Source organism: Sceloporus occidentalis, unplaced genomic scaffold, assembly GCF_023333645.1.
Source record: "Sceloporus occidentalis isolate IW3139 unplaced genomic scaffold, rSceOcc1.0.p SCAF_86, whole genome shotgun sequence".
Classification (NCBI taxonomy): domain Eukaryota; kingdom Metazoa; phylum Chordata; class Lepidosauria; order Squamata; family Phrynosomatidae; genus Sceloporus; species Sceloporus occidentalis.
In genome coordinates, this window is record NW_028317066.1 from 3,772,635 (window position 1) to 3,800,406 (window position 27,772).

At 44.9% G+C, this 27,772-nt stretch overlaps 1 protein-coding gene across 1 annotated transcript; it reads right to left on the reverse strand.

Moving 5' to 3' along the window:
- Positions 1–1,107: 1,107 nt before the first annotated feature.
- Positions 1,108–27,772, reverse strand: LOC149285031 (uncharacterized). Its single transcript, XM_089495885.1, has 5 exons — positions 27,765–27,772; positions 13,926–14,094; positions 12,967–13,087; positions 8,651–9,214; positions 1,108–1,133 (listed from the first exon to the last, which is right to left on the reverse strand). The coding sequence occupies exons 1-5, from the start codon at positions 27,770–27,772 to the stop codon at positions 1,108–1,110; spliced, it is 888 nt and encodes a 295-aa protein (XP_089352011.1).

Genomic DNA, 27,772 nt, shown 5'->3' on the forward strand with positions numbered 1-27,772 from the left:
GACTCTGGAGCCCCAGGAGAGAAAGAGAAGCCTCTGTTCAACTGAGGCCTCAGAGAAGGTTCTGGAACATTATTCCCCACAGTCACAAGCAGCACAAAATGGCCTCCGGAACACAAAATGGCTGGGTCTGCCTGAGTAGTAGATACTCTAAGGAGATGATTATAATAAATAACAAAATATAACTGAAATATAAGTCATACAAGATATTAAGAATCTTGCAGGTACAATATTTGTAAGTAAATAATATTCAATTCATACAAGCTGTTAAAACAAATAAATAAACCCAAGCGTCCAATTCTGAGACTAACTTCCAAGATCCGCTCTTTAACTCTCTCTCTGGATCTCCAACCGACACAATTCCCCCAACTGTCTCTTGGTCTCTCAGGCCTTATATCTCCTTCTCACGGAAGCTTCCAGAAGAACCTTTATCTTGCTCTCTGATTGGTCAAGAGAGCCTTCCGTAGCAGTGATGTCATTCTGCATTTGCATAAACCTCCCTTTTCTGCCTGAAGAAGACCTCCATTGACTGGAGCCCAGTCATTACACTTTCCCAAGGCAAGGCTTGCACCCATTTCCCAATGTTGTTCTTTGGGTCTGCCTTCCAGTTGTTTCCAGGTCTTATGGTGACCTTATGGGAGTCTCTGAAGGGTTTTTCCTGGCAGGATTCTTCAGAGTGGGTTTCCCATGGCCATCCTCTGAGGCTGGGAGAGTGCAACTTTATCATCATCATCATCATCATCATCATCATCATCATTTATTTCTATAGCGCTGTAAATGTACACAGTGCTGTACATACAAATGGTCAAGTCAATAAAAATAAAACCTGCCAATCTACAAAATATGTATAAAACAATAGGCAATAATATAAAATAGAATTGGTTAAAATAAGCAAGCAACAATTAGAAACATCAACATCAACATGACGGACGTTTTTGCCATGCTTCTGGGAAGCAAGCGGAGGACACCTCATCTTATGGCATTATATTGACCCAGGGGTCCCACAAAACATGGCGGAAATGCCCCTCACATCCCAAGATCTCGAAAAGACCCCAGACATTTTTTACCGCTGTGGGTTACAGAGAAGTCCCTGATGCATGGAGCCATGGGTCATGCTTTGCCCACCACATTGTAACCTGAAAGGGAAGCCCAGGGTGGGATGGGAGAATCTGGTGCCACTTTTAAGGCATGTATTATTTAAACATGAGCTGCTTTGGATTATTTCAAATGTGTATTTTTATTTCTTGCAACATAGTAGGGCCCAGGGCAGTTCACCAATGATCCCAGAAAGGGATTTCGGAGAGGACTATTTTGGGTTCTTGGTGGGAAGAAGCAGTTGTATTCCATGGGCACAAAAGGAAGGTCCCAGAAGGTCCAATGCTTCAGACAGCGACTCCTCCCCAACCGCAGAGGCCCTGCTCCTAGGTCTCTGGCCTCTCAGCCTGGAGAGACACAGCTTCTTTCCCAGGGAGCTCTCCATTCGGCCTCCCTCTCTCCTCTCCCAAAATGGAGGACAAAAGAAGGTTCTGGCTACTAGGGTTGCCATGACTCTCTTCCACAAAACTCCAGACGCAAGTCTACAAAAGCATATGCTACAACTTTTTTCACTCCGTTAGTCTCAAAGGTGCTACAAGATCCCTTAGGATACTGATATTCCTGAATAACATGGCTTATGGTTGAATCTGCACTGCAGAATTCATGGAGTTCAACATCGCTTTAACTGCCATTTCTCAGTGCTATGGGATTCTGGGATTTGTAGTCTGTTTTCACACCAGAGCTCACTGAGATTGGCTCACAAACCTACAGATCCCAGATTTCCATAGAATTGACCCATGGTAGTTGGTGTTGAAGTGCACTATTTCTCTAATGCAAATTAAACCTCTGTCTCTGAATCCTAGCCCCTTGGAAGAGACCTTCGCAAAGGTGAGTCGAGTCCCCCCTTGACTTTTATGGGGCAGAGAGGAGGGAGGGAGAAAAGCCCCAAACAGCCATGAGACGAAGAGGGATTCCTACTCTAGGCATCATATGCAGAGGTTGCCATGCTTGCCGGACCATACAGCAAACCACAATCACACCCACAATCCACAAAACAGGGATACCTTTAGTGGCCAGCCAAAATGCACAAAATAGATAAAACAAGCTTTTGAAGCTCAACTGGGTTCTTCATTGGGAAAAAGTGTTAAACATCAAACAGGAGAAAGGTATCACTGTTTTGTGGATTTTGGAGGTTGTTTGCAGTGTGGCCAAAAAAACCTTCTCCTGGATATGCTTTCTAGATTTCAGGATTCTGTACTTTTTAAAACTTTATTGGTAAAAGGGGGGGGGGGGGGGACATATAGGACCATCAACAATAACACAGATACAATTAAAAGACTTGACAAATACAAATATTCACAAGCGACAAAACTTGTAAAACATACTAAATTACATTGAAACGCACCATACATCCAACCTCAGATTCCACAACAAACAAACTAAAAGACTTCCAAAGTGTATGTTCTTTGCTGTGTCTTTGTTTTCTCTTTATCCGTTGTTTGCCCTTCAGTCTTCCTTTCTTTTTTGATATAGTCCAGCACTTTATCCCAGTCTTCTATCAATCTATACATTTTAGTTTTGTTTTGTTTCTGTAAGATCCTTGTGAGTTTATCTGCTTCCAATGCATCAAATAGTCCTAACAGCCTTCCTCTACTTCAAGAACTTTCCTTTGTCTCCATTCTTTTGCTAGGGTCATCCTTGCTGTTTTTGCTAGGGTCATCCTTGCTGTTGTGTCACACCTTCCCCCGTTAATCACTGGGCAGTGAATCCTATCTTTCCCATGGCTCCCCACATTTCTCCTAACCTGATCCCCATTCGGCCTCTCCCTGTCTCCCTGCTTCCCTTCCTCTGTTCCCTCTGGAACTGCCGCTCTGCTGCCCCTAAAGCAACAGCAATTCATGACCCTTTTCTCTCTAAATCCTTTAACCTCCTTGCTCTCACAGAAACCTGGCTCCCAGCCCATGATACTACAACCTCCGCTGCCCTTTCTTTTGGTGGTCTCTCCTTCACCCACTCCAGCCGCCCTGAGGGTCGAGGAGGAGGGGTTGGTATCTTGCTATCTAACTCCTGCCAGTTCCAAGTTCTATCTTCCCCACCAGCTATCATTCCTCTTCTTTTGAGTTTCATCCTATTAGACTCTTTTCTCCTCTACAGCTCCGTGTTGCAGTTATCTATCTCCCTCCTGGTTCTGCCACCCAGTTCCTCTCAGACTTCGAATCATGGCTGACATTCTTTCTTTCAGATTCAGTCCCCACTTTGATCCTAGGTGACTTTAATATCCACGTTGATGATTCCAATAACCCTACAACATCTCGCTTTAACTCTCTCCTGGCTTCTTTTGGCCTCCAACCACACTCCAACTCTTCAACTCATTCTCTTGGTCACTGTCTTGACCTGGTTCTTGCTGCAAACTGCGCCATTTCTGACTACCTGGCACCTGACTTTCCACTTTCTGACCATCATTTAATCTCCTTTCCTCTAGATGGATTAGGGGGGAAAATAGACAATTTAGCTAAAGAGATATCAGGAGTGAAAGTGGAGGTGGAGGAAGTATTAGAAAGAACGGAAAGTCTGGAAAAAAAACAGAAGAATTGGAAATGGCTCAATTAAGGGAACAACAGAATAATCTTCTGCAGCAGGTCAGATATAGGGAAAGGGCAATTAAAATTAGGGAAAGTAAAGAAGAACAAGACGAACAAATATATGACAAAATTATACCTATGCTGGCAAAATATGTGGATATTGAGGAGGATTTGATGGAGGCACAGATTGATAAGATATTTAGACTTAGCTCAAAGATAGCAAAGGAAAGGAAATTGGACAGAGACATTACGGTATGTTTTACAAGCTCAAGGATGAGAGAGCAAATATTGCAAAGAAATTATGAGAAAAAATTGATTGTGGAAGATGGAATAGTGGAAATTTATAAGGATTTACCATTGCAAATAATTAGAAAGAGACAGGAATATAAATTCCTAACAATATTCTTTTGCAGTAAGAATGGGATACTGTACAGATGGGATATGATAGAAGGAGTGATCTTTCATTACCATCAGAGGAGATATAGGATAAGTACAATAGAACAAGCAAAAGCCTTTTATGAGAGATTAAGCAGAGGTAACAGAGAGCAAGAAGAAAGAAATAAAGAAAGGGACAAGAAGGAAGGAGAAAGTGTAAATAGACAAAGAGAAGAAAAGACCCAGAGAAAAGGGCAAGGAAGGAGAGATAATCTAGGGATTAAGGAGGTAAATACTGACAATTTGGGAAACAAAAGCTCAGAAGAGGGTTACTCAGGAGAGATAGGAAAGTCTACATAAAAGACAAAAGACATTCTCTAAAAGGAAAATGGGGCTTAAAATAGTTTCGTGGAATGTAAAAGGAATAAGCCAAGAGAGAAAGAGAAAGCATGTAATGCAGTATCTAGGGAAGAATAATTTTGATTGATTGTGTTTACAGGAAACAAAAATAAAAGATGGAGATATAAAGAAGAAAGATAAAGACAGTAGATTCTTGTGTGTGGAGATTTTGATAGATAGAGAAGAAGGAAACCTTTTATAGAAATTTGGCGGAGGTTATGAGAGAAGTTGATAATGACAAATTAATCTTGACAGGAGATTTCAATGGAGTTCTCAATCCAATTTGGGACAGGAAATCCCAGAAAAAAGTAATTAAGAAAACACAAGGAAAATTACCAAGAGGTTTTTTGTTTTAAAAGAGGAATTTAATTTGTTAGATGTTTGGTCACATTGTAATGGGAACAAAGGAGGGTATACCTTCTATTCAGATGCACATAAATCCTTCTCAAGGTTGGATATGTTTTTCGTGACGAAGCAACTGGTTACTAAAGAGAAAAAAATGGAAATTTGGCCAAGGACGATGTCGGATCATAATATGATAGAGCTGGAATTAAATATAAATTGGGACAAAAATATAGGATGGAGAATGAAAGAGGATATCCTAGATGACGAAGAATTTGTAAATAAGGTAAAGAGAAAGTTAAAGATGGTTTTTAAAGGAAACAGTGGAAAGGAGGTAAAAATGAAGGTTGTATGGGATACTAGTAAGGCATTTGTAAGAGGACTATTTATACAAAGAACAATGGAAATAAAAAACGAGAAAAGCAGAAAGAGGAAAAAATTAGGAATGAATTTAAAATTAGAGAATAAAAACTACAACAAACAAAAGGGGATAAAAATAATGAATGAAATAAAACTATTCAAAGAACAATTAGAGGAAAAATGACAGAGGAAATAGCTATAAATTTAAGAAGATCAAAGCAAAATCAATTTGAGAATGCTAATAAAATAAGCCGACGGATGGCTAATAGATTAAAGAATGAGAGAGAAAAGAAAATGATAACTAAAATTAAACAAAATAACACAATCATAACGGAACAAGGGAAAATTAAAAATACTTTCACTACATATTTTGAAAAATTATTTGAGGAAAAAGGTGAGCAGATATATTCAGAAAATCAGTTAATAGAAATAATTGATAAATATAATGAAATAAAATTAAGATCAGAACTATAGTGTTTAGGTCTTCAGCTTCCAGGACTGGGTGCAGTTAGCATATCAACTGAAGGAGATAATAGGCACTCCTCGCCGTCACATGTATCTGAGCTGACATCTGGAGTGATGGATCCAGGAGCATCCCCCAAACTACTAACATAGTCCTTTAGGGAAAGTGTGACCCCTTATACAGGTGGATCACACGTGTCAAACCTCCATACCTGGATTAGGATCTCCAGCATTACGCAGCTCTGTCTTATCTGGATTCAGCTTCATTCTGTTTTTTTCTCACCCAGCCCATTAATTCTTCAAGACATTCATTCAGAGGGGAGATGCCTTTCTTAGTTGATGCTGAAGTCCGGGACATGGAGAGATATATCTGGTATTCCTCAGCATACTGATAACACCCCATGCCATGTCTCCAGATGATCTCTCCCAGCAGCTTCATGTTTATGTGTCCTAAGGAACATCAGATTTAAGCTCCCTCTTAGAGGACCAACTATCCCCAAGAATCTCCATCTAGAATCTGCCCAAGAGATAGGACCAGAACCACTGCAATGCATTGCCTCCTCATCCCCAATTCCTTCAGACGTTCAAGAAAGATGCCATGGTTGATGGTATCGAAGGACCCTGAGAGATCCAAAAGCACCAGCAGGGTTGCACTTCCCCTGTCCATACTCAAGCGGAGATAATCTACTAAGGCGACCATAACAGTCTCGACTCCGTATCCCATCCTGAAGCCAATTTGAAATGGGTCTAGATAATCTGTTTCATCCAAGACCACTTGGAGTTGAAGAGCAACAGCTTTCTCAATCACCTTGTTTAGAAATGGAAGATGGGAGACCGGTCTGTATTTGTTCATGTCCAAGGGGTTTAGGGAGGGCTTTTTCAGAAGCGGCTGTACCACCGCTTCATTTATGGAAGATGGAAAATAGCCCTCCCTCAGAGATGCATCTATGATATATCTCAGGTGAGTCCTAAGTGCATCTCCTCCTTGGATGACTAGCCATGAAGGGCAAGGGTTGAGAGGGCAAGTTGTCTTCTTCACACTTCCAAGGAGCTTGTCCATGTCTTCAGTACTCACAGATTTAAATTGATCCAGGATGATCCCATTCACAGAGTCACTGGACACCTCACCTATAGCATCAGCAATAATGTCAGCATCCAAGTTGGCTCTTATCTGAGAGATTTTATTTGCAAAATGGTCATTTAAAGCATCACAGTGAGCTGTGGAAGGCTCTAATAATGGGTTCTGGGGGGGGGGGGGAGTGCCTGAGTCAGGTCCCAGATTCCCCCCTCCTCCCCCCAAGATCCCAGAGAAAACTCCCCCCCCCCCGAATAATGTTGTTTCCAATGCTATTGAAGCCTATGCTGTGTGGTGCTCTTTATTTGGCACAAAAATCTTCTCCAAATGAGGCATCAGAAGGGAGGGCCTCTCCTCTGCCCCACTTTCCAGGATGGAGGGGGCTCCTCAAAGCCCTTTTTATCTTTGGACCCCCCTCCATGGTCATGCCTCTCTCCAATGGTCCCCCCTGCCCTCTCTTCTCATGATAACCCCCAAGTACCAGGGCCCCAAAGAATCCCCCGAGGAGGGGGCAGGGAAGGAAAGAGGGAGAGGAGACCAGGCAGGCCCCCTACGTTTTGGTTGGGGGGAGAAGAGGGGATTCCTTCTTCTTATAATCCCCAAGCCCCCCCCAGAAGATATTCCAGCCATTCCTCTGAACGAACAACGGTTTCCCCCCATTTCCATCCTTCCTTCCCTCAGAACAGAGTGTGAGGGCAGCAATGGCTTTAGGGCTGAGACTGTGCATGCGCACATACATCCAAAGACCCCTTCTGATCATGCGCAGGGATCACCAGGGCTTTACTGCTCCTGCTGTTTATTCCACTGGCGGCCTTTGAGGGAAGGAAAGGAGTGTGCCAGGGGTTCAGCGACCTCCCCTTCCTTCCTTATTTTGAGGACACTTCGAAGAGGCCACAATGGAGCCCAGGAAAGGCAAGAAAGGAAGGCTCTGCATTGGAAATAAAGTCTATGTATACTGTATGTATGTAGATATAATACACACACACAGACACACACACACACACACACATATATACATATATATATATATATATATGTATGTGTGTTTGCCTCTGCTGTTCGTATAGCTGGGAATGGAGATGATGGCTGAGGAGAGAAGAAACGGTAAATTTTGTGCAAATGCAGAACTTCTGTACACCAATGAGTCCAGTCTGTTGAAACAACAAAGAATTTTATTGAGAACACATAGTCAGAAATTCAGCGTTTACGTCAGAACTGCCCACTCCAATCCAAACAATACATTAAAACCCCCAAACCTAAAACTCCACCCTCTTAAAACCTAGCCCCCACCTTCAATTCCCACAGTCTATGCCCCACAAGTAACAAGCCCCCCTTTACCATTCCCAGAAACTAGCCCCCTTCCTGTTAATATCAGCCTCCACTTTCTTCAGCCAACATCCCACAAATTCCAAATGCTATCGTTCCCAAAACTAATCTAACCAACTGCAACGAATCCCAGCCCCCCATTTAGCTAACTTATACCACGAACCACAATCCTCAGCCAAAGTTACAACCCGAAACAATTATCTATCCTATTAGCAATTAAAACCTAAATCTAACAAAATACAATTTTAAAACATAAACAGACATATGGACAGAAAAACAAAATCACAAGGGCCTTTTCTTAGCACAGCAGGACTGCAAATATATTTTTTGTATTCCGTATTGACAAAAATAATGTTAGTTCACTGCTGACATTTTTATGGCTTCTGTCCAGTGTGGAATCCCTGATGTCCCACTAGGTCTGACTTCTGAGAAAAACATTTCCCACAATGCTGGCATTTGTATGGCTTCTCTCCAGTGTGGACTCTTTGATGTACCACTAGGTCTGACTTCTGAGAAAGACATTTCCCACAATGCTGGCATTTGTATGGCTTCTCTCCTGTGTGGACTCTTTGATGTACCACTAGGTGTGGCTTCATAGAAAAACATTTCCCACAATGCTGGCATTTGTATGGCTTCTCTCCTGAGTGGATTCTCTGGTGTGTCAGTAGGTGAGACTGCTGAGAAAAACATTTCCCACAATGCTGGCATTTGTATGGCTTCTCTCCTGTGTGGACTCTCTGATGTGTCACTAGGACTGACTTCATAGAAAAACATTTCCCACAATGCTGGCATTTGTATGGCTTCTCTCCAGTGTGGACTCTTTGATGTGTCACTTGGTGTGACTTTGAAGTAAAACATTTCCCACAATGCTGGCATTTGTATGGCTTCTCTCCAGTGTGGACTCTTTGATGTGTCACTTGGTGTGACTTTGAAGTAAAACATTTCCCACAATGCTGGCATTTGTATGGCTTCTCTCCAGTGTGGACTCTTTGATGTCTCACTTGGTGCGACTTTGAAGTAAAACATTTCCCACAATGCTGGCATTTGTATGGCTTCTTTCTTGTGTGGACTCTCTGATGTTTCACTAGGACTGACTTCTGAGAAAGACATTTCCCACAATGCTGGCATTTGTATGGCTTCTCTCCTGTATGGACCCTTCGATGCATGACAAGGATTGACTTGTAAGCAAAATGTCTCCCACAATGCTGGCATTTATGTGACTTCTTTCTTGTGTGGATTCTCTCATGACTCAAATATTTTTCTGTAAAGAAGCACAGTGACAGATAAGACTGAAAATCAGCGTTAAGAGAGGAGGGTGTTACCCATGATTTAGCCCTCATTAACCCCTCCTTATTAGAGATTAAATTAAGAGAGTTTCTGTTAGTAACCCAAGCATGGCCGTACCACTTATGCCCCTAAATCCATGGAACAATTGTATCCTTATTTATAGGAGTTAACAGAGAAGAGATTGGAGGGGGACTTAAGGGAATCACTGGAAGCAGATAGTGAGAAAAAGGAATGTTGCAAAAATATTCTATTAATCATGTGGAGAAATAGTTTGATTGGCAAGTGGCATTATATCCTGTGAGACTGCCATAAAGTCCTGAGTCAGAGACCAAGGCATGATGGAAGCTAACTGCAGAGGTCCCTTCATGCTGTGTGGCACCAGGAGATGACTCACAACCAATACAGTATACAGCTCACATGTGGATTGGTGTGGATTAGAGTTGTGTGTACAAGGGATGGTGAAGTTGATGGAAGTCGGAGAGGAGAGCTTGCAAATAATTGTATTATTAGGAGCAGGTAACTGTTAAAGTTGACAGATATTGTGCATCTGTGATTATTTGTAGCAGATTTTTTTTGGAACAGATGTAGAAACACCCATGTAATATCTTGAAATAATTATGACCCAGAGTCAGGCTATTACATTTTTATACAACTTCCATTTTGGAATTAATAGGACTGTATACGGTGTTTTCTGCACTATATCCATTTGACTGTTCTGTTTTATATGAATCATTTTAGAAGTTTGAAGTTAATGAATGGGTTGCCACTATAAACACTATAAACACGCCATGTGCAGCTTGTATTCTGCTTGAAATGTTATATAACTCAGCTTGGGAGATACTCGATTAGGATACAACTTTCTAAGCAACCGTGCCAAAGCTACTATTTTAAGTCTATATTTCTCAAAGTTATTTGGGACAATTTTTACCTGCCAGGTTTAGGATTTCATTTTATGGATTGATGTTTACCCTTATTGCTACAATACAAATTACTTCTTGTGATGCTTTGTGTGTTTTTCAAGCTAGGCGATCCTGGCTTTGCTCCTGCCTTTCCCTCCTGGATCCCAGAGGCCTGGTCCCCTTCCTTTTCTCCTTCCGCTCTCCAACCCTGCCTCTTGCCCATCTGCACTGCTTTACCATTTGACCTTCAGCATCTCTTCCCTGCCTTTCTGTTTTTCACATTGCCTCCATCTCTCTATCACAGACACACACCCACAGAGTGTGATGCACAAAAGGGACACTTTGAGGCTCATTTCTTGAGAAAGGCAAGACAATCATTATACAACTAATGCATTAGGAAAGGCAGAACAAGGAGTCTGGGACCTGGTTTCTGATATTAGTGAGGGTCAAGTGTGAGGGATGAGCCTTAAAACAACCTTAAGGCATCTCTAAGAGAGAGATGGACTACTGTTCGGAAGTGGGGTGGTCACATTGGACCCTAGGGGATCTCAGGGGAAACCCCAAATTGTGTTGCCTATAAATATGGTATAATGTTTTGCCCCTCAATATCCCACAGCATCCCTTTGTGGAGGCCATTTTGCCACTGTTGGGCCCTCTCTGATCCATTGCAGGGCCAAGGGAGGCCTTTTTCCCATGAAGCCTCTCCAGAGCCTCAAAAGGCTGGAAGAGGGGCCACAAAAGCCAGGAAACTTGCTCAGGAATGGGCTGAGGACCATTTAGGGGCAAAAAGCATTAATCTCCATGGCTCCTTCCCACAAAATTCCAGAATTGGCAGTTTAGGATTGGATATTGAGAATCCTTACAAAGTGGAGAACAATAGTGCCTCACTAAAACTAGAAATTCCAAAATTCCACAGGAAGTTGTTATGGCAATTAAATTACATGTGAAAGGGAACTAGGAATGGTAGTAGAGCACAAGTTGAACATGTGTCAACAGTGTGATCCAGCAGCTAAAAAGGCCAATGTGATCCTAGACTGTATCAATAGGAGTATAGTGTCAAGATCAAGGGAAGTAATAGTTCCACTCTATTCTATTTTGGTCAGGGCTCACTTGCAATTGTCTTGTGTCCAGTTCTGGGCACCACAATTCAAACAGATGTTGAGAAACTGGAGCATGTCCAGAGGAAGGAAACCAAAATGGTGAATGGTCTGGAAACCATGCTCTTTGAGGAATGACTTAGGGAGCTGGGTACGTTTAGCTTGGAGAAGAGAAGGTTAAGAGTGGATATGACAGCCCTGTTCAAGTATTTGAAGAGATACTGAGTATGGAGCAAGCTTGCTTTCTGCTGCTCTAGAACAAAGGACACAGAACAATGGACGCAAGTGTTAGGAAGGATCGAATCAGGGGAATTTAATTAGCTCAAATTTACAAGAGGCGTGTCCTAACAACGCACACAGCAGATTGGATCCCTATGTGTATACCAGAGGTCATATAGTCCAACCCCAAGAAACAGAGACTGCAATGTCAATGAGTTGCAAATAAAATATAAACATTTATTAAAGCCACACAACCAAAAAGGGATCACACACGCACACACACATTCAATGCTAAAGCAAGGGAGGGGAAGAGTTGGGGGTAAAGGAGAAAGGATAGAGGCACCGTTGAAATATTTACCTTAGGAGTCTTCTCCAAGCGACAGATGTGAGGGATGTTGGTAGGTGAACATGGCAGCGGGGAACAGAAAGCAAGCGGCAACCGCGATGGCTAGGAGCTAAGTTCTAGCGGGCTAAGCTAACAAGAGGCCCGAAAGAGACAGTGGGCTTTGGCTTGCCCAAGTGATTTCAGCAGGGCACAGTGCCCAAGAGAGCTCCGCAGCGATTGCTCGACAGAGTTGAGGTTTGGAACTGTAGCTCAGAAAGCCCAAAGGAGGGCTGGAATCTGGGTCTTATTTATACTGCGAAACGTATCCTCAGGCTATAGCTACCTGCGGAACAAAGGTCTTCATGGCTATCTATTGACTAAGACTAAAGTTAAACAATGGATACACAAAAGGGTCTGCCACTTCTTTGGGAGAAGACTACTATGTAGATGCTTGGTACTTAATACCATCAATAGGTGAGGCAAACTTCCTTTGTCCTCATTCATGTTGCCTGCGACAATGGCAACTCCCAGAACTGGTTTTAAAGGTTTAAATCTACCTTTCTGCTTTAGCCATGGCCTGCTAGGCTTGTCTGGCTACGTGGTCAGCTCGCTTTTGGGATAATGGCGGCTGTGATGGGGTCAGTCAGGGGTCATGATTTTTGATCGCTTGGTACCCAAAATTTATATAAATCCAAACTCGATCACACAAGCCACAGGAAAAAGGGTTCCACCAAAATATTAGGAGGAACTTCCTGACAATAAGAGCTATTCAACAGTGGAATATACTCCATCAGAGCATGGTGGCATCGCATTATGGTTATTATTATTATTAATTTCAAATTAATGGACATGGAACAATGGATGCAAGCCACAGGGACAAGAGATTCCACTTAAACCTTAGGAGGAACTTCCTGATAGTAAGAGCTCTTCAAAAGTGAAATATACTCCCTCAGAGTTTAGTGGAGTCTCTTTCTTTGGAGGTCTTTAAACAGAGGCTGGATGGCCATCCCTTGGGGTTGCTTTGAATGTCTATTCCTGCATGGCAGAATATTGAACCAGATGGTCCTTGTGGTCTATTTCAACTCTTTGATTTTATAATTCTAACGTGAAATCATAGCACTCTGACAGTGAATTATGAAAGGGCCCTCAGTCTTCAAAGGAAGTGAAATGGATTCAGGTTCCTTACCCACAGAGGCTACATTTCCATAATTCTCCATCATCACATAACTGTACATCAGTCTCTGTTTCTTCGTTAACAGTTTCCATTCCTCCTCAGTGAAATATACAGCCACATCTGCAAAGGTCACCTGCAACAGAAAATAGCCCTGATCCAGAGAGTGACTAAACAAAAGGAGAGGAAAGCACATGGTGCATCGCAAATATTATTTGATCACTTTAGAATTCAGTCCAGGATATATACTTTAAATTCTGCAAGACAGCAAAAAGCTACAGCCTTTGACATCCAGTTTGTCTCGAATCCTTTCAATATAATATACAATATGATAAACAATATAATTTCGGCCATTTCTGGAATATTATTGATTGATTAACATACTGGCTATTCCAACATGTATATTAGTTTTCATTTAGCCATATTTCACCTAATTTCAGAGGCAAATTTCATTTTTAATAAACAGTTCTGGGGAGTACTCTGAGCTTCAGGGCCACTGGGCCCACCCTCAATTTAAGTCCAGAGATATTCTTCCATATCATCCAGCATTTCACAGATGAGGAAAGCAACACACATGTGGACAAGCAACACCAGAAGTGGGTCAAGATGGCCAAAGTTGTTAATGATAAAGATCACACAAGTGAGAAAGGGTACAGCATTTTGCTTTTGGCTCAGACTCCTGGCAAGGGCAAGACCCTGCCCCCTTCTCTCCTCCTCTCTCCCCTCTTTTGCATTGATGAGCTGTAGACTCTTTTGAACCTGGAATGCACTTTGCAGCAACTGAATTGACCTGAGGAGAAAGGAGGAAATGGGAGGAGGAGAGTGAAATAGGACATTTCCTAAGCCCCAGAAAAAATGAGGAGACAGAGGATTAACCAGGACTCTCTCTGCCAAACTGGGACAGTATCTTCTTCGCTTGCTTTCATGATCCAGCCCAGACACAGATGAAAATAACAGTCAGGATGGCAACTTACCAAAGAGCTGTTAACCCTCGGCAGCCTCTTTCTGTTGGAGCCCAGCTCCGTCTGCTTGGCCTTTGTGTTGGCCATCAGGTGGGCAGGGGGATCCTGGTGGCCCTGCACTTTGGTCACTTCCAGCAAACAATGTCCCAACGCTGTGTACAAGGGGATCGTGATGAAGTTCCTGAGAAAAGAGACCAGGGTAAGGCTTGGTTTAGCAAGAAACCCTGCAGCAGTCAAAGACACAGAGAACAGCATCCTGCTGATGACATATGCAGGTAACATATGCCTCCTTTGGGCCGATGTAGAGGTGAGCATCCCCTTCTTCCCTCTGCACCAAACAAAACCCCCTGGACCTAGCACAGACTCACTGCAGCTCCCCTACACAACACTTACTCCATGCCTTGTGAGAGTAGCTGGGGATCAGGGGATGGGGAATTGGAAAGGGTCCTGACTATGTCCTCATAGCTGGATGTGAAATGAGTGCATTATCTGCTGAAACCTGCAGAGGTCCACAATGCCCTCAGAGGAAGATTTCTTCAGTTTGCTTCTCACTACAGAAACACAGCTGGATGCTTCTCTAATACCTCACACCCAACACTCTCACCAGGCATGGAATGGCCATGCGGGATGGCTTCCACAACTGTATGGTAGGACCTGGGTCACTGAATGGCCAGTTGTAGTCTGATTCCACTCGGAGCAACACTGGAGCATAGAGGGTTTTGCTGGGTCAGGCTGTCTGGCCTGGTGGTTCCTCATTCTCCCAATGGCCAAACCAGCAGAACTCTCTATGCTCCAGTGTTTCTCTGGGTGGAATGCGTCTAAAAATGGCCCTTCCCCAGGGAGGCCCTCAGTCAAGAAGGGCAGGAAAGGAGCTCTCTCTTCTCAGGTTGCTCTCCTTCCATGGGATCCAGCCCTTCTCCCAGGATCAGGGGGCACCAGAGGACTGAGCTGATGGAAAGGGAGCACCCAATTCCCATGGCAGCCTTCTGCATGCAGAGAAGTCACAATTCTGATAGTGTCTTTGCCCATGTGGAGAGTGCCCATTTTCCACACTGTTGCCTGTCCATCTTGTCTTGGGAATATCCTGATCTAGCCACATGCAGACTAAATCCTAGCCTGTATCCTATGCCTAGTCCTGATCAGAGTAGAATCACTGAATCAATTGGATTTATCTATATGTTGACTCACCAGTCACTTATGGGTTCAGTGGGTCTGCTCTCTGGGGTTAACCAACAGGATTCAGGACTCCTCAGATTTTTAAATTCAGGAATGCAAATTTTTCATGCTGTGTCATCATCACTGATGAGAATTTGACTTCTCTTTCACACAGAGGAGGAGGGGAGGACCTGCTTTATGTCCCAGGTGAAGAAGCTCTAGCTCTTGGGCTGGATGAGACATGAATTACCTTACAGATCTAATCCATGCCCTCCCATCATCACGGCCCCCTCCCCATTTAAACACTGGTCAAAATAATTACTTTATTTTTGCAGATGAGACTATTTTTCTAAGTTTAACTGCTATGTTTCCTATGTCAGTCATAGCAGGAGCATGAAGTATGAACTTCCTCCCTCTGCTTGCTAAAGCCACATAGAAATTGAGGCATATACATTTGTGTGCATTGTTTCTGAATGGATCTATTGTTAAAATCACAATTTCTTCATTTTTCCTTGAATATTTTTTTAAAAGATGCAAACTGCTGAATACGTTGCACTTGATATAACAAATATCTATAAATGTATAGGTTTATGACTTGAATATTGCACCCTGGATTATGCTCATTTGGAGTAAGTGAAGACGTATATAAATTCATTTTATAAACCCAGTGAAACTAATATCTCACAAAGTTCTAGTAAACAACACATACACACACAGTTCCCATAAAAAGGACTCACTTGCGCACTGTGTGTCTGAGGTCTGGAAATCTCCCTTCCACCTTCTGGGAAGACAATGCTGTTAGAGAGCGAATTTGGGACTTTATGCCTGCAAAGCATGGACTCACTCTCTCAGCTGCAACATTTCCATACAATTCTGGACTGAAACATTTAAACAAAGGTCATCTTTCAGCTCCAGGAATAAAAGCCTACCTTCAGTACAAAGACACTGACTTCTTCAGCCCCAGAAAGGCCTCTTCTGCAGTCCTTTATGGCCGGAGCTTCCCTGGGTCAGAGGCCGTCTCCTCAGCCGTAGAGAAGGGTTGCTGTGAGTGCGAAGGAGGAGGAGGTCCACAGGGCTAAGGGAGGGAAGGCAATGGGGAAAGGTCAGTGCCAATGGCCATGGAGGGCAGAAGGTGACAATGCCTGGAAACTCCTCTGAGTCCCAGCCCTAGGAATGAGTGTCAGGAGTTAGTCCAGGGGCTGAGGGGGTCTCCTTTCCCAAAGGGGGAGGCAAGGACCGGTGGACCCTCCCCAGCTAGGGCCCAAAGGGAGGGTCTCTTTCCCCACCTCTCTCTCTCTCAGCCCCCAAAGCCCAGCCTCTCCACTGGTCCTGCCTCCCTTCCTCAGACCCCCACAGGCCCCTTCCTTCCTTCCTTCCTTCCTTCCTTCCTTCCTTCCTTCCTTCCTTCCTTCCACCCAAAATGGAGGGTCAGAGGCACAAAGGGACACACAACCCTCTTTTTGGCCCAAGGAACCTGGCCTCCTTCTCGCTCTGGAGCCTCAGAGAGAGAAAGAGGAACCTCTGTTCTGTTGGGGCGTGTGGAAAGACGTGCTGTGTCCACCACGACCACCTGCTGAGTTGAACCACATCGACAGGATGCCAGGGAGAAGGAATCTGTGGAGATGTCTGCAAAGGTATTCTGGTCAAGAAGGAAATATTCCTTCACCACTGCAAACGAACATGAGCTCCAGGCTTGAGAAATAACCACAGAACAAGCCTTCACTCTTCATGAGGACTTTAATCTTCGTTTGCAATATTTACAAAATATATATATATATATATATATATATATATACACACACAGTGTATTGGACAACTGTCTCTAATACACACTATTTACACCAACCAACAATAATAACACAACCTGTGACGCAGCCACAGTAACACCATCCACAGAGAGGCAGTTGCTCTCACACACCAACTGTCTCACTCTGTCTCTCAGTGACAGTTAGGAAGGACAGTTGACAGTTGCATCAACATTCCGATGATGCACTGTTCGAATGATGACACATATAACTGCCACTAGAGCTGTATATATATAACTTGCACAACAGCTCCACCTAGTGGCCACATCCATTTCATTCCCTGACATGTTCAACTGAGGCTTCAGAGAATGTTCCGGAACATTATTCCCCACATTCACAAGCAGCACAAAATGTCCACCAGAACACAAAATGGCTGACAGAAATGAAAAAGTCCACCGGGACACAAAATGGCCGCCAGGACACAAAATGGCTCCCTCTGCCTCAGTGCTTGGCAGTTGGCAGCCTTCAGGGAACCCAAAATGGAGGATGAAAGGGCCCTAAAGTCGGAAGGGACCCCAAACAGGATTTGCAAACTTAACAACACCTAAACATTTTCCTGATGCTATTGAAAGGAGGAATCTGATCCCCTCCTTAATTACAATCAATAGTGAAAGATATTAATATTGATATTAAGAGTGCCCATTGTCCACAACCCAGCTCAGGTCTTGACTGCTCAGGGAGGCCAGTCCAGCTGCAGGTGGCCCTCCGTCCGTCCTCCTTTCCTTCTGCATTCCTCCTCTTTTCCCCAGCATCAGCCCCTTTCCCAAGAAGGCTGCATCCGCAATTAGAAATAAGACACTTTGACACCGCTTTAACTGCTCGGTGCTATGGAATCCTGGGATTTTACCTTTGGGACATTAGCCTTCTCTGCCAGAGAGCTCTCATGCCACAACAAACTACAAATCCCAGGATTCCATAGGATGGAACCAGGAGAGTTAAAGCAGTTTCGAAACAGATTATTTCTGCAGTGCAGATAGAGCCTAAGTTGGTTGTAAAAGAATAGAGGCACCCAAGTCAAATTTTTATCCTGTAAAAAATGGTTTTGCTTTTTTAAAATATAAGCAGTTTGTTTTTCTGTCTAATCATTATTTTTGTTGTTCTTGTTTGTTTCCCTTTTTGTTTGTTTCATTCTTGGTGATATGAGTTATTCTGGTCTGTCTCCTTCCTTCTTGCCTCAAAATCTATTAATAAGGAAACTGGGGAGACTTTTAAAACCTCCCAAATGAGCCACTTTTGGCCTTTTTCAGGGGAGAAGCCTCCTCTTAGGAGCCAAAGCCCCATGTTTGTGAAGAATAATAATAACACTTATATTAAAAGTATCCTCCTCATTTCTGATCCCTTTTAAAACCCATGTTCCCCAGAAGGATCAGAGCTGTGTATTACGAAAACCCTCTCAGAAAACATACACACAAAAGACACACAAAGAGACACACTTCCTTCCTTTTGGCCCAAGGAGCCTGGCCTCCTTCTCTCTCTGGAGCCTCAGGAGAGAAAGAGGAGCCTCTGTTCAACTGAGGCCTCAGAGAAGGTTCTGGAACATTATTCCCCACAGTCACAAGAAGCACAAAATGGCCACCTCTGTCTCAGCGCTTGGCACTTGGCAGTTTGAGGCCTTCAGGGAAGCCATAATGGAGGATGAAAGGGCCCCAAAGTCGGAAGCGTCCTCAAACAGTATTTCCAAACCTTAACAACACCTAAAATGCCAAACCAAAAGAACATTCCCAGAGTTCCATAGCACTGAGCCATGGCCATTACAGTGGTGCAGAGCAAGAAGGCACAGGAAGGTGGCATTAATGATGATTAAGGTCTGGCAGCAGCTCTATCCTCCCCCCTAGGCCTGATAAAATCATCATCATCATCATCATCATCATCATCATCATCATCATCATCATCATCATCATCATCTTTGCTACAGCATGAGCGCCACCATTAAAAGCACTGGAATCCCCTTTGGGACTTCAGAGAGAGTGGGCCATGCCTAGAAGGACTGCTGGGCCTCCTTCCTCTCCTCTTTAATGGCAGTGGCCAAAGGAAAGCAGCAGCCGTAGGCCCAAGGCAGGCCCAGCCAGATCTCAGTGCATCAGTGAAGCCTAGTGGTTTCAGGCCGTGTCCCTCTGCTGTCGCTTCACTCCCCTCACTCCTTCCTCCCTTCCTGTATGTCTCTTTATCTCTCTTACACTCTACTCCTCTCTCCTCCTTCCTTCCTGTCTCTCTATCTGTCTCTTTCTCTCTCTTACACTCTGCTCCTCTCTCCTTCCTTCCTTCCTTCCTCCCTTCCTGTCTGTCTCTTTATCTCTCTTACACTCTACTCCTCTCTCCTCCTTCCTTCCTGTCTCTCTATCTGTCTCTTTCTCTCTCTTACACTCTGCTCCTCTCTCCTTCCTTCCTTCCTTCCTCCCTTCCTGTCTGTCTCTTTATCTCTCTTACACTCTACTCCTCTCTCCTCCTTCCTTCCTGTCTCTCTATCTGTCTCTTTCTCTCTCTTACACTCTGCTCCTCTCTCCTTCCTTCCTTCCTTCCTCCCTCTCTGTCTGTCTCTTTATCTCTCTTACACTCTACTCCTCTCTCCTCCTTCCTTCCTGTCTCTCTATCTGTCTCTTTCTCCCTCTGACACTCTGCTTCTCTCCTCGGTCACTTTTCCGCACGCAGAGCTAAATAGAGAAGCAGAAGCTCCTCCTCTTCTTGAGGCTGGCCAATGGGGGCAGAGGACCTGGAAGACCCCACCCCTGCCCCAGACTCACATTTTCTGTTCCAGAGGCCATTTTGTTTTCTGGCAGCCATTTTGTGTCCCTGGCCCTGATTGGCTGGAATCCCAGTCCCTGCCTCCTTGTGTTCTGGCGGCCATTTTGTGCTGCTTGTGACTGTGGGGAATAATGTTCCAGAACCTTCTCTGAGGCCTCAGTTGAACAGAGGTCTCTCTTTCTCTCCTGAGGCTTTAGAGAGATAAGGAAGCCAGGCTCCTTGGGCCAAAAGGAAGGAAGTGTGTTTATTTTTGTGTGTTTTGTGTGTCTTTTCAAATAGACACAGCTCTGCTCCTTCTGGGGAACATGGGTTTTAAAAGGAATCAGAAATGGAGAGGATAGTTTTAATACAAGCATTATTATTATTCTTCATAACATCAGGCTTTGGCTTCTAAGAGGAGGATTCCCCCCCCCCCCCCCCGCGCCAAAAGGCTAAAAGTAGCTCCTCTGGGAGGTTTTAAAAGTCTCTTCAGTTTTATTATTAAGAGATTTTAATGCATGAATGAAGTTGACAAACCAGACCATCTCATATTACCAAGAATAAAAACAAAGAAACAACAACAAAAATAAGGATTAGACAGAAAACAAAGCGCTTAGTTTTTGAAAGTAAAAGCATTATTAAGAGAGGGAAAAAACCAGACTTGGGCGCTTCTACCCTTTTACAACCAGCTCAGGCTGTGTCTGCACTGCAGAAATATTCCAGTTCTAAACTGTGTTAACTCTCCTGGCTCCATCCTGAGGAATCCTGGGATTTGTAGTTTGTTAGGCACCAGAGATCCAGAGCCACCCCAAGGCAAGGCTCTCCAGGGCTCTCTTGGCCCTCCTTTGCTTGCAAATATAGTGGGGCCCTGGTATACGTGGGGGATCCGTTCCGCCCCCCGGCGTATACCAAAATCCGCGTATGCTCAAATCCACATGTGCCAACATTGGGGACAAAAGTCCCTCTCCTCTCCTCCCCTCCCCAACTTTTTCCCTCCTCACCGCCACGGTCGGGGGAAAGGCCGCGTGGGGATGTTGGAGGCCAAGAGGGCTCCAGCCCACCATCCGGCCCTTCTGCGGAGGTGGCAGTGATTGCTGCGGTGACAGCGAAGAGGAGGCAGAGGATCAGCGCCAGAGGCCTCCTCTCCACCTCGGCCTGCATGCCCCCCTGCTGCCACCGTGGAAGGGCTGGGTGGTGACCCAGAGGCCTCTTGGCCTCCAATAGCCCCACACGGCCCTTGCGCCATGGCGGCAGTGGAGAGGGGGCCGAACAGGCCTCTGGCAGTACTCCTCGGCCTTCGCTCCACTGCCAGCACACTTGGCCTCCAGGAGAAACACCTCGCCTTTCCCCTGGCCTTGGCAACGAGGAGCCCGAGGTGGCGGAGCAGCAACACCAGATGCCTCCTCAGCCTCCTCGCTGCCACCGCAAGCACAAAAGGGCCAGGTTTGGGTGTTGGTGGCCAAGAAGACTCCAGCCCAGCACGTGGCCCTTACGCAAAGGCGGCGGCGGAGAGGACGCCTCTGGCATTCTCCTTGGCCTCCTCTCCGCCATCACCATCACCACCACAGGAGTTGCCGGCGGCGACGGCGGAGAGGTATCTGAGGCTTGGCCTCCTCACAGCCGCAGCTCCACTGCTGCCACCAATGCAAAAGAGCCAGGTGCAGCCTGGAGGCCTCTTGTCTAGCTTGTTCCATGTTTTTGTTTTAAATACTGTTTAATTTGGTTAACTGCTATTAAGGGACATAGCTATGAGATTCTATGATATGGGGTGCACTATAAACCTTTTAATAAACGAACAGGGATTGCAATCCTGTATATTCATATTATCAGACATAACTCCAGAGAATGTTAGCCTTTTGGATGCCAGAAGGTTCCTCTCATTCTTCAATGTAAGAAGCAACACCTCAGCTTCCTTCTAGAAGATAAAGCAAAAAGGCTTCAAAACCACGGAAGCCTTGGGCAAGTCACACTCTCTCAGTCTCAGAGGATGGCCATGGGAAACCCACTCTGAAGAAACCTGCCTAGAAAACCCCTTCAGAGACTCCCATAAAGTCACCATAAGATCTGGAAACAACTGGAAGGCAGACCCCAAGAACAACATTGGGAAATAGGTGCAAGCCTTGCCTTGGGCAAGTGTAATGACTGGGCTCCAGTCAATGGAGGTCTTCTTCAGGCAGAAAAGGGAGGTTTATGCAAATGCAGAATGACATCACTGCTACGGAAGGCTCTCTTGACCAATCAGAGAGCAAGATAAAGGTTCTTCTGGCAGCTTCCGTGAGAAGGAAATCTAAGGCCTGAGAGACCAAGAGACAGTTGGAGGAATTGTGTCGGTTGGAGATCGAGAGAGAGAGTTAAAGAGCGGATCTTGGAAGTTAGTCTCAGAATTGGATGCTTAGGTCTATTTATTATTTTAATAGCTTGTGTGAATTGTATATTATATACTTACAAATATTGTAACCTGCAAGATTCTTAATATCTTGTATGACTTACATTTTAGTTATATTTTGTTATTTATAGTAAATATCTCCTTGGAGTATCTTCTACTCGACGCTCCTTTTACACGTCTTTCGGCTCAGTTGATGCTTGGGAAGATCAGTAAAGAAGGAGAAATAAGGTTCCTTAAATGGTCCCAATGAAGGTTAAGGGAAGTCCTTTTATAATTCTCTGGATGATGGCAGCGAGATTTAAGGAAGTTAAGGGTCTGCTGAGCTAAGAGCCATAATGTCTAAATGTCTAATTAACAATTTGTAATCCACTCCAATAGCCTTTTGGCTGAAGAGAGGGGTATAAAATGATGATGATGATGATGATGATGATGATGATGATGATGATTATTATTATTACAGTGCCGCAGTTTGGCTGCTTGGACCACCGGAGATCATCATAGTGAGTCAGTTGGAAAAGTCCATCTCACTCCAGAAAACAAAGGTACTTGAGGAGTTTGCTCTCTATGTCTTTCTGTAATAATAGCTACAAAACTGATGATAGCATTTGGGACATTTAGTCTTTTAAAAACAAATATGGCAGATTTAAATGCTGCTTTAAAACCTCTTTCCATCTGCCAGCTTTGTGCTGGTTTTGGGGGGAAATGAGAAAGTGTTGGGAGGGAGGGACTGCCAACAGAATTAGGAGATGCATTGCAGGCTATGGACAGTTTGCGGCCAAGAAAGGTCCAAAACACACGGCAGCAATAGTCCAGTCTGAGAGCGCTTTAACTTCCCTGGCCCAGTGCTGGGAACTGGAGTTTATTGTGGCACCAGAGCTCTCTGACAGAGAAGGCTCAATGTCTCAGAAAACTAAATTTCCCAGAATTCCTTAGCACTGAGCTCAGATAGGGCAGTTAAAGCAATCTCAGATTGGATTATTGCTGCAGTGTGTTTTGGACTTAGGCGGCCCTTGGGAAGTCACACTTTCTCAGCCTCAGAGAATGGCAATGGCAACCCCTCTCTGAAGAAACCTGCCAAAGAAACCTCATGATAAGGTTGCCTTAGGGTTGCCATAAATTAGAAGTGACTTGAAGATACACATGAAGAAAAAAACCTGCAATTATTTCTCAGGTTGTACATGGGAATGGGAGACAGTGTGGTGCAGTGGTTTATGTGTTGGGTTAGAACTCTGGAGGCCAGAGTCCAGTGCCCCACTCCTCCATGAAACCAGCTGGGTCCATTGGGCAAGAAGTCACACTCTCTCAGCTTCAGGGAAGTCAATGGCAACTCCTCTGAACAGCTCTTGCCAAGAAAACCCCAGGAGAGGCTCCCCAGAAGTCGACAATGACTTAGAGCCACTCCACAAAAAACGACAAAGCCTCAAGAAAGAGCCAACATGGTTTAGTGGCTGGAGTATTGGACTATGACCCTGGAGCCCAGGGTTCGAATGGCTGCTTAGCCACAGAAACCCACTGAATGACCTTAGGCAAGTTACACTCTCTCAGCCTCAGAGGGAGGCACTTACAAAACCACTTCTGGACAAATCTTGCCAATAAAAGCCTGCGAAGAGCTTCCCTTAGGGTCGGCATAGGTCAGGAACAACTTGGAGGCACACAACAACAACAAGTCCAGTAACACCACTAACACAAGGCAGCTAGGGAGAAAGAAAGAAAGAAAGAAAGAAAGATAGAAAGAAAGATGTGGGAGTTGTAGTCCTTCGTTCAGAAGGATTGGAGGGGCCTTACTGCAAGGCAGGACCCCTCCTCTCTCTGGCCATGTGGATGCTGGGAGATCCAGTCCAGGAAATACACTTTAAATCCCATTGGCAAGAGAAAAGGCTACTACTGCCTTTCAGGTCCAGTTTGCCCTAAATCCTTTATGACGCCAGAAACCCCTTTGTTAAGAAGTGAACACCGAATATCTCAGGAAGGCCCTATATCTCCCAAGGCCGCTTCCCTCCAGGACCTCTTTCCACTCTTCCCTCTGTCTCTCTCTCTCTCTCCTGAAGGCCTCAAACTGCCAACTGCCAAGCGCTCAGACAGAAGTAGCCATTTTTTGTCCCAGCAGCCATTTTGTGTTCCAGTGACCATTTTGTGTTCTGGCAGCCAATTTGTGTTCTGGCAGCCATTTTGTGGTACAGCAAACATTTTGTGTTCCGGCAGCAATTTTGTGTTCTGGTAGCCATTTTGTCTTCTAGCAGCCATTTTGTGTTCTGGTGGCCATTTTGTGTTCTGGCAGCCATTTTGTATTCTACCAGCCATTTTGTGTTCTGGTGGCCATTTTGTGCTGCTTGTGACTGTGGGGAACAATGTTCCAGAACCTTCTCTGAGGCCTCAGTTGAACAGAGGCTTCTCTTTCTCTCCTGAGGCTCCAGAGAGAGAAGGAGGCCAGGCTCCTTGGGCCAAAAGGAAGGAAGTGTGTCTCTTTTCTGAGAGAGTTTTCTTATTACAAAGCTCTGCTCCTTCTGGGGAACATGGGTTTTAAAAGGGATCAGAAATGGGGAGGATAGTTTTAATACAAGCCTTACTATTTTTATTCAGAAACATAGGGCTTTGGCTTCTAAGAGGAGGTTAGTCCCCCAAACAAGGCCAAAAGTGGCTCCTCTGGAAAGTTTAAAAAGACTCCCCAGTTTTCTTATTAATAGACTTTCAGGCAAGAAGGAAGGAGACCGACCAGAATAACTCATATTACCAAGAATGAAACAAACCAACATACAAAGAAACAACAACTAGAAGAATAAGGATTAGACAGAAAAACAAACTGCTTATATTTTAAAAAAGTAAAACCATTTTTAACAGAATAAAAATTTCACTTGGTTGCTTTTATCCTTTTACAACTGACTTGGGCTCTATCTGCACTACAGAAATCATCTGGTTAGAAACCACTTTAACTCTCCTGGCTCCATCCTATGGAATCCTGGGATCTGTAGTTTGTTGTGGCATGAGAGCTCTCTGGCAGAGAAGGCTAAGTGTCCAAAGATAAAATCCCAGGATTCCATAGCACTGAGCGGTTAAAGCGGTGTCAAAGTGCCTTCTTTCTATAGTGCAGATGCAGTCTTCTTGGGAAAGGGGCTGATGCTGGGGAAAAGAGGAGGAATGCAGAAGGAAAGGAGGACAGACGGAGGGCCACCTGCAGCTGGACTGGCCTCCCTGAGCGGTCAAGACCTGAGCTGGGTTGCGGACGATGGGCACTCTTAATATTAGTATTAACATCCTTCACTATTGATTGTAATTAAGGAGGGGATCAGTTTCACTTTCAATAGCATCAGGAAAATGTCTAGGTGTTGTTAAGGTTTGGAAATCCTATTTGGGATCCCTTCCGACTTTGGGGCCCTTTCATCCACCAATTTGGATTCCCTGAAGGCCTCAAACTGCCAACTGCCAAGCGATGAGGAACAGGCAGCCATTTTGTATCCCAGTGGCCATTTTGTGTTCTGGTGGCCATTTTGTGTTCTAGAATCCCAGTCCCTCCCACTATCCCTAGAACTGATTGGTTGGAATCCCAGTCCCTTCCACCATCCCTGGCCATTTTGTGTCCCGGAGGCCATTTTCTGCTGCTTGTGACTGTGGGGAATAATGTTCCGGAACCTTCTCTGAGGCCTCAGTTGAACAGAGGCTTCTCTTTCTCTCCTGAGGCTTCAGAGTCAGAAGGAGGCCAGGCTCCTTGGGCCAAAAGGAAGGAAGTGTGTCTCTTTGTGCCTCTGCCCCTCCATTTTGGGGGGAAGGAAGGAAGGAAGGGGCCTGTGGGGGGCTCTGAGGAAGAAGAGGCAGGGACTCAGGGCCAGTGGGGAGGCTGGGATTTGAGGGCTGGGAGAGAGAGTTGGGAAAGAGACCCTCCCTTTGGGCCCTAGCTGGGGAGGGTCCTTCCGTCCTTGCCTCCCCCTTTGGGAAAGGAGACCCCTCAGCCCCCTGGACTCACTCCTGCCACTCATTCCTAGAATGGCTGGGACTCAGAGGAGTTTCCTTGGCATTGTCACCTTCTGCCCTCCATGGCCATTGGCACTGACCTTTCCCCATTGCCTTCCCTCCCTCAGCCCTGTGGACCTCCTCCTCCTTCGCACTCAGAGCAACCCTTCTCTACGGCTGAGGAGACGGCCTCTGACCCAGGGAAGCTCCGGCCATAAAGGACAGAAGGAGAGGCCTTTCTGGGGCTGCAGGAATCAGTGTCTTTGTACTGAAGGTAGGCTTTTATTCCTGGAGCTGAAAGAGGACCTTTGTTAAAATGTTTCAGTCCAGGATTGTTTGGAAGGGCTGCAGCTGAGAGAATGAGCCCATGCTTTGCAGGAATAAAGCCCCAAATTCAGTTTCTGGCAGCATTGTCTTCCCAGAAGGTGGAAGTGAGATTTCCAGACCCCAGACACATGGCCCTTTGTGTGGGGAATATATGTGTATGTGTTGTTTTCTAGAGCTTTGTGAGGTATTTGTTTTACTGAGTTTATAAAATGAATTGACATATGTCTTCTCTTCCCAAAAATAAGCATAATCCAGGATGCAGTCTTTAATCTTAAACCTATACATTTATAGAATTTTATTGCATCAAGTGGTGTGCATACCTTTTAAAAATATACAAAAAGAAGTGAAAATGAATGTGATTTTGACAATGGGTCTGTTCAGAAACACTGCACACAAATATACATATAAGGATTTCTGGATGGCCTCAGCAAGCAGAGAGAGGAGGTGCACACCTCATGCCCTAGCTATGACTGACAGACAGAAACACAGCAGTTAAACTTAGATGAACACTCTCATTTGTAATAATGAAATGATTATTTTCACCAGTGTCAAAATGGCGATGGGAGCATGATGAGGGGAGGCTGTGGATCAGATCCATAAAGTAGTGCATATCTTATCCAGTCCAGGAGCTAGATCTTCTCTACATGGGACATAAAACAGGTCCTCCTCCTCCTCCTCTACATGAAAGAGTAGTCTAATTCTCATCCGTGACTTTGAAACAGCATTTCTTCATTTAAAAAAACTGAGGTGGCATGAATCCTGTTGGTTAACCCTAGAGATTAGACCCACTGAATCCATAAGTGACTGGCGAGTCAAACTATAGGTAATGCCAACTGATTCAGTGATTCTCCTCTGATCAGGACAAAGCATAGTATAGGTTCCAGGTTAGGATTTAGTCCTGCATGTGTAAATCAGGTGCTCCCTTCCCATCAGCTCAATCCTCTGATGCCCCCCAACCTTGGGAGGAGGGCATGATACAATGCAAGGGAGCAAGAAGAGAAGAGAGAGCTCCTTTCCTGCCCTGCCTGAGCAGGGGCCTCTCTGGGGGATGGAGGGCAACTGGTTTGGGAGAATGAGGGGCCACCAGGTCACACAGCCTGACTCAGCAAAACCCTCCACGCTCCAGTGTTGTTCTGGGTGGAATGAGGCTAAAACTGGCCATTCACTGACCCAGGTCCTACCATAGAGTTGTGGATGCCATCCCGCATGGCCATCCCATGCCTGCTGAGAGTGTCGGGTGCGAGGTATTCGAGAAGCATACAGCCGTGTTTCTGTAGCCAGAAGCAAAATGAAGACATCTTCCTCTGAGGACCACTGGGTACTTGTGGAGATGGTGCACTCATTTCACATCTAGCTACAGGGATATAGACAAGGCCCTTTCCAATTCCCCATCCCCTAATCCCCCACCACTCTCACAAGGCATGGAATAGCTGTTGTGTAGGGGAACTGCAGTGAATCTATGCTAGGTCCAGGGGGCTTTGTTTGGTGCAGAGGGAGGAAGGGGATACCCACCTCTGCAT

What these genes read in the sequence shown, in the direction of transcription:
- LOC149285031 (XM_089495885.1), bottom strand. An exon ending in CGAGGGTTAACAGCTCTTTG is followed by an intron (nt 13,088 to 13,925) that starts GTAAGTTGCCAT and finishes TTTCTGTTGCAG; the next exon opens with GTGACCTTTGCAGATGTGGC. An exon ending in GCCATACAAATGCCAGCATT is followed by an intron (nt 1,134 to 8,650) that starts GTGGGAAATGTT and finishes CTTCCCTTTCAG; the next exon opens with GTTACAATGTGGTGGGCAAA.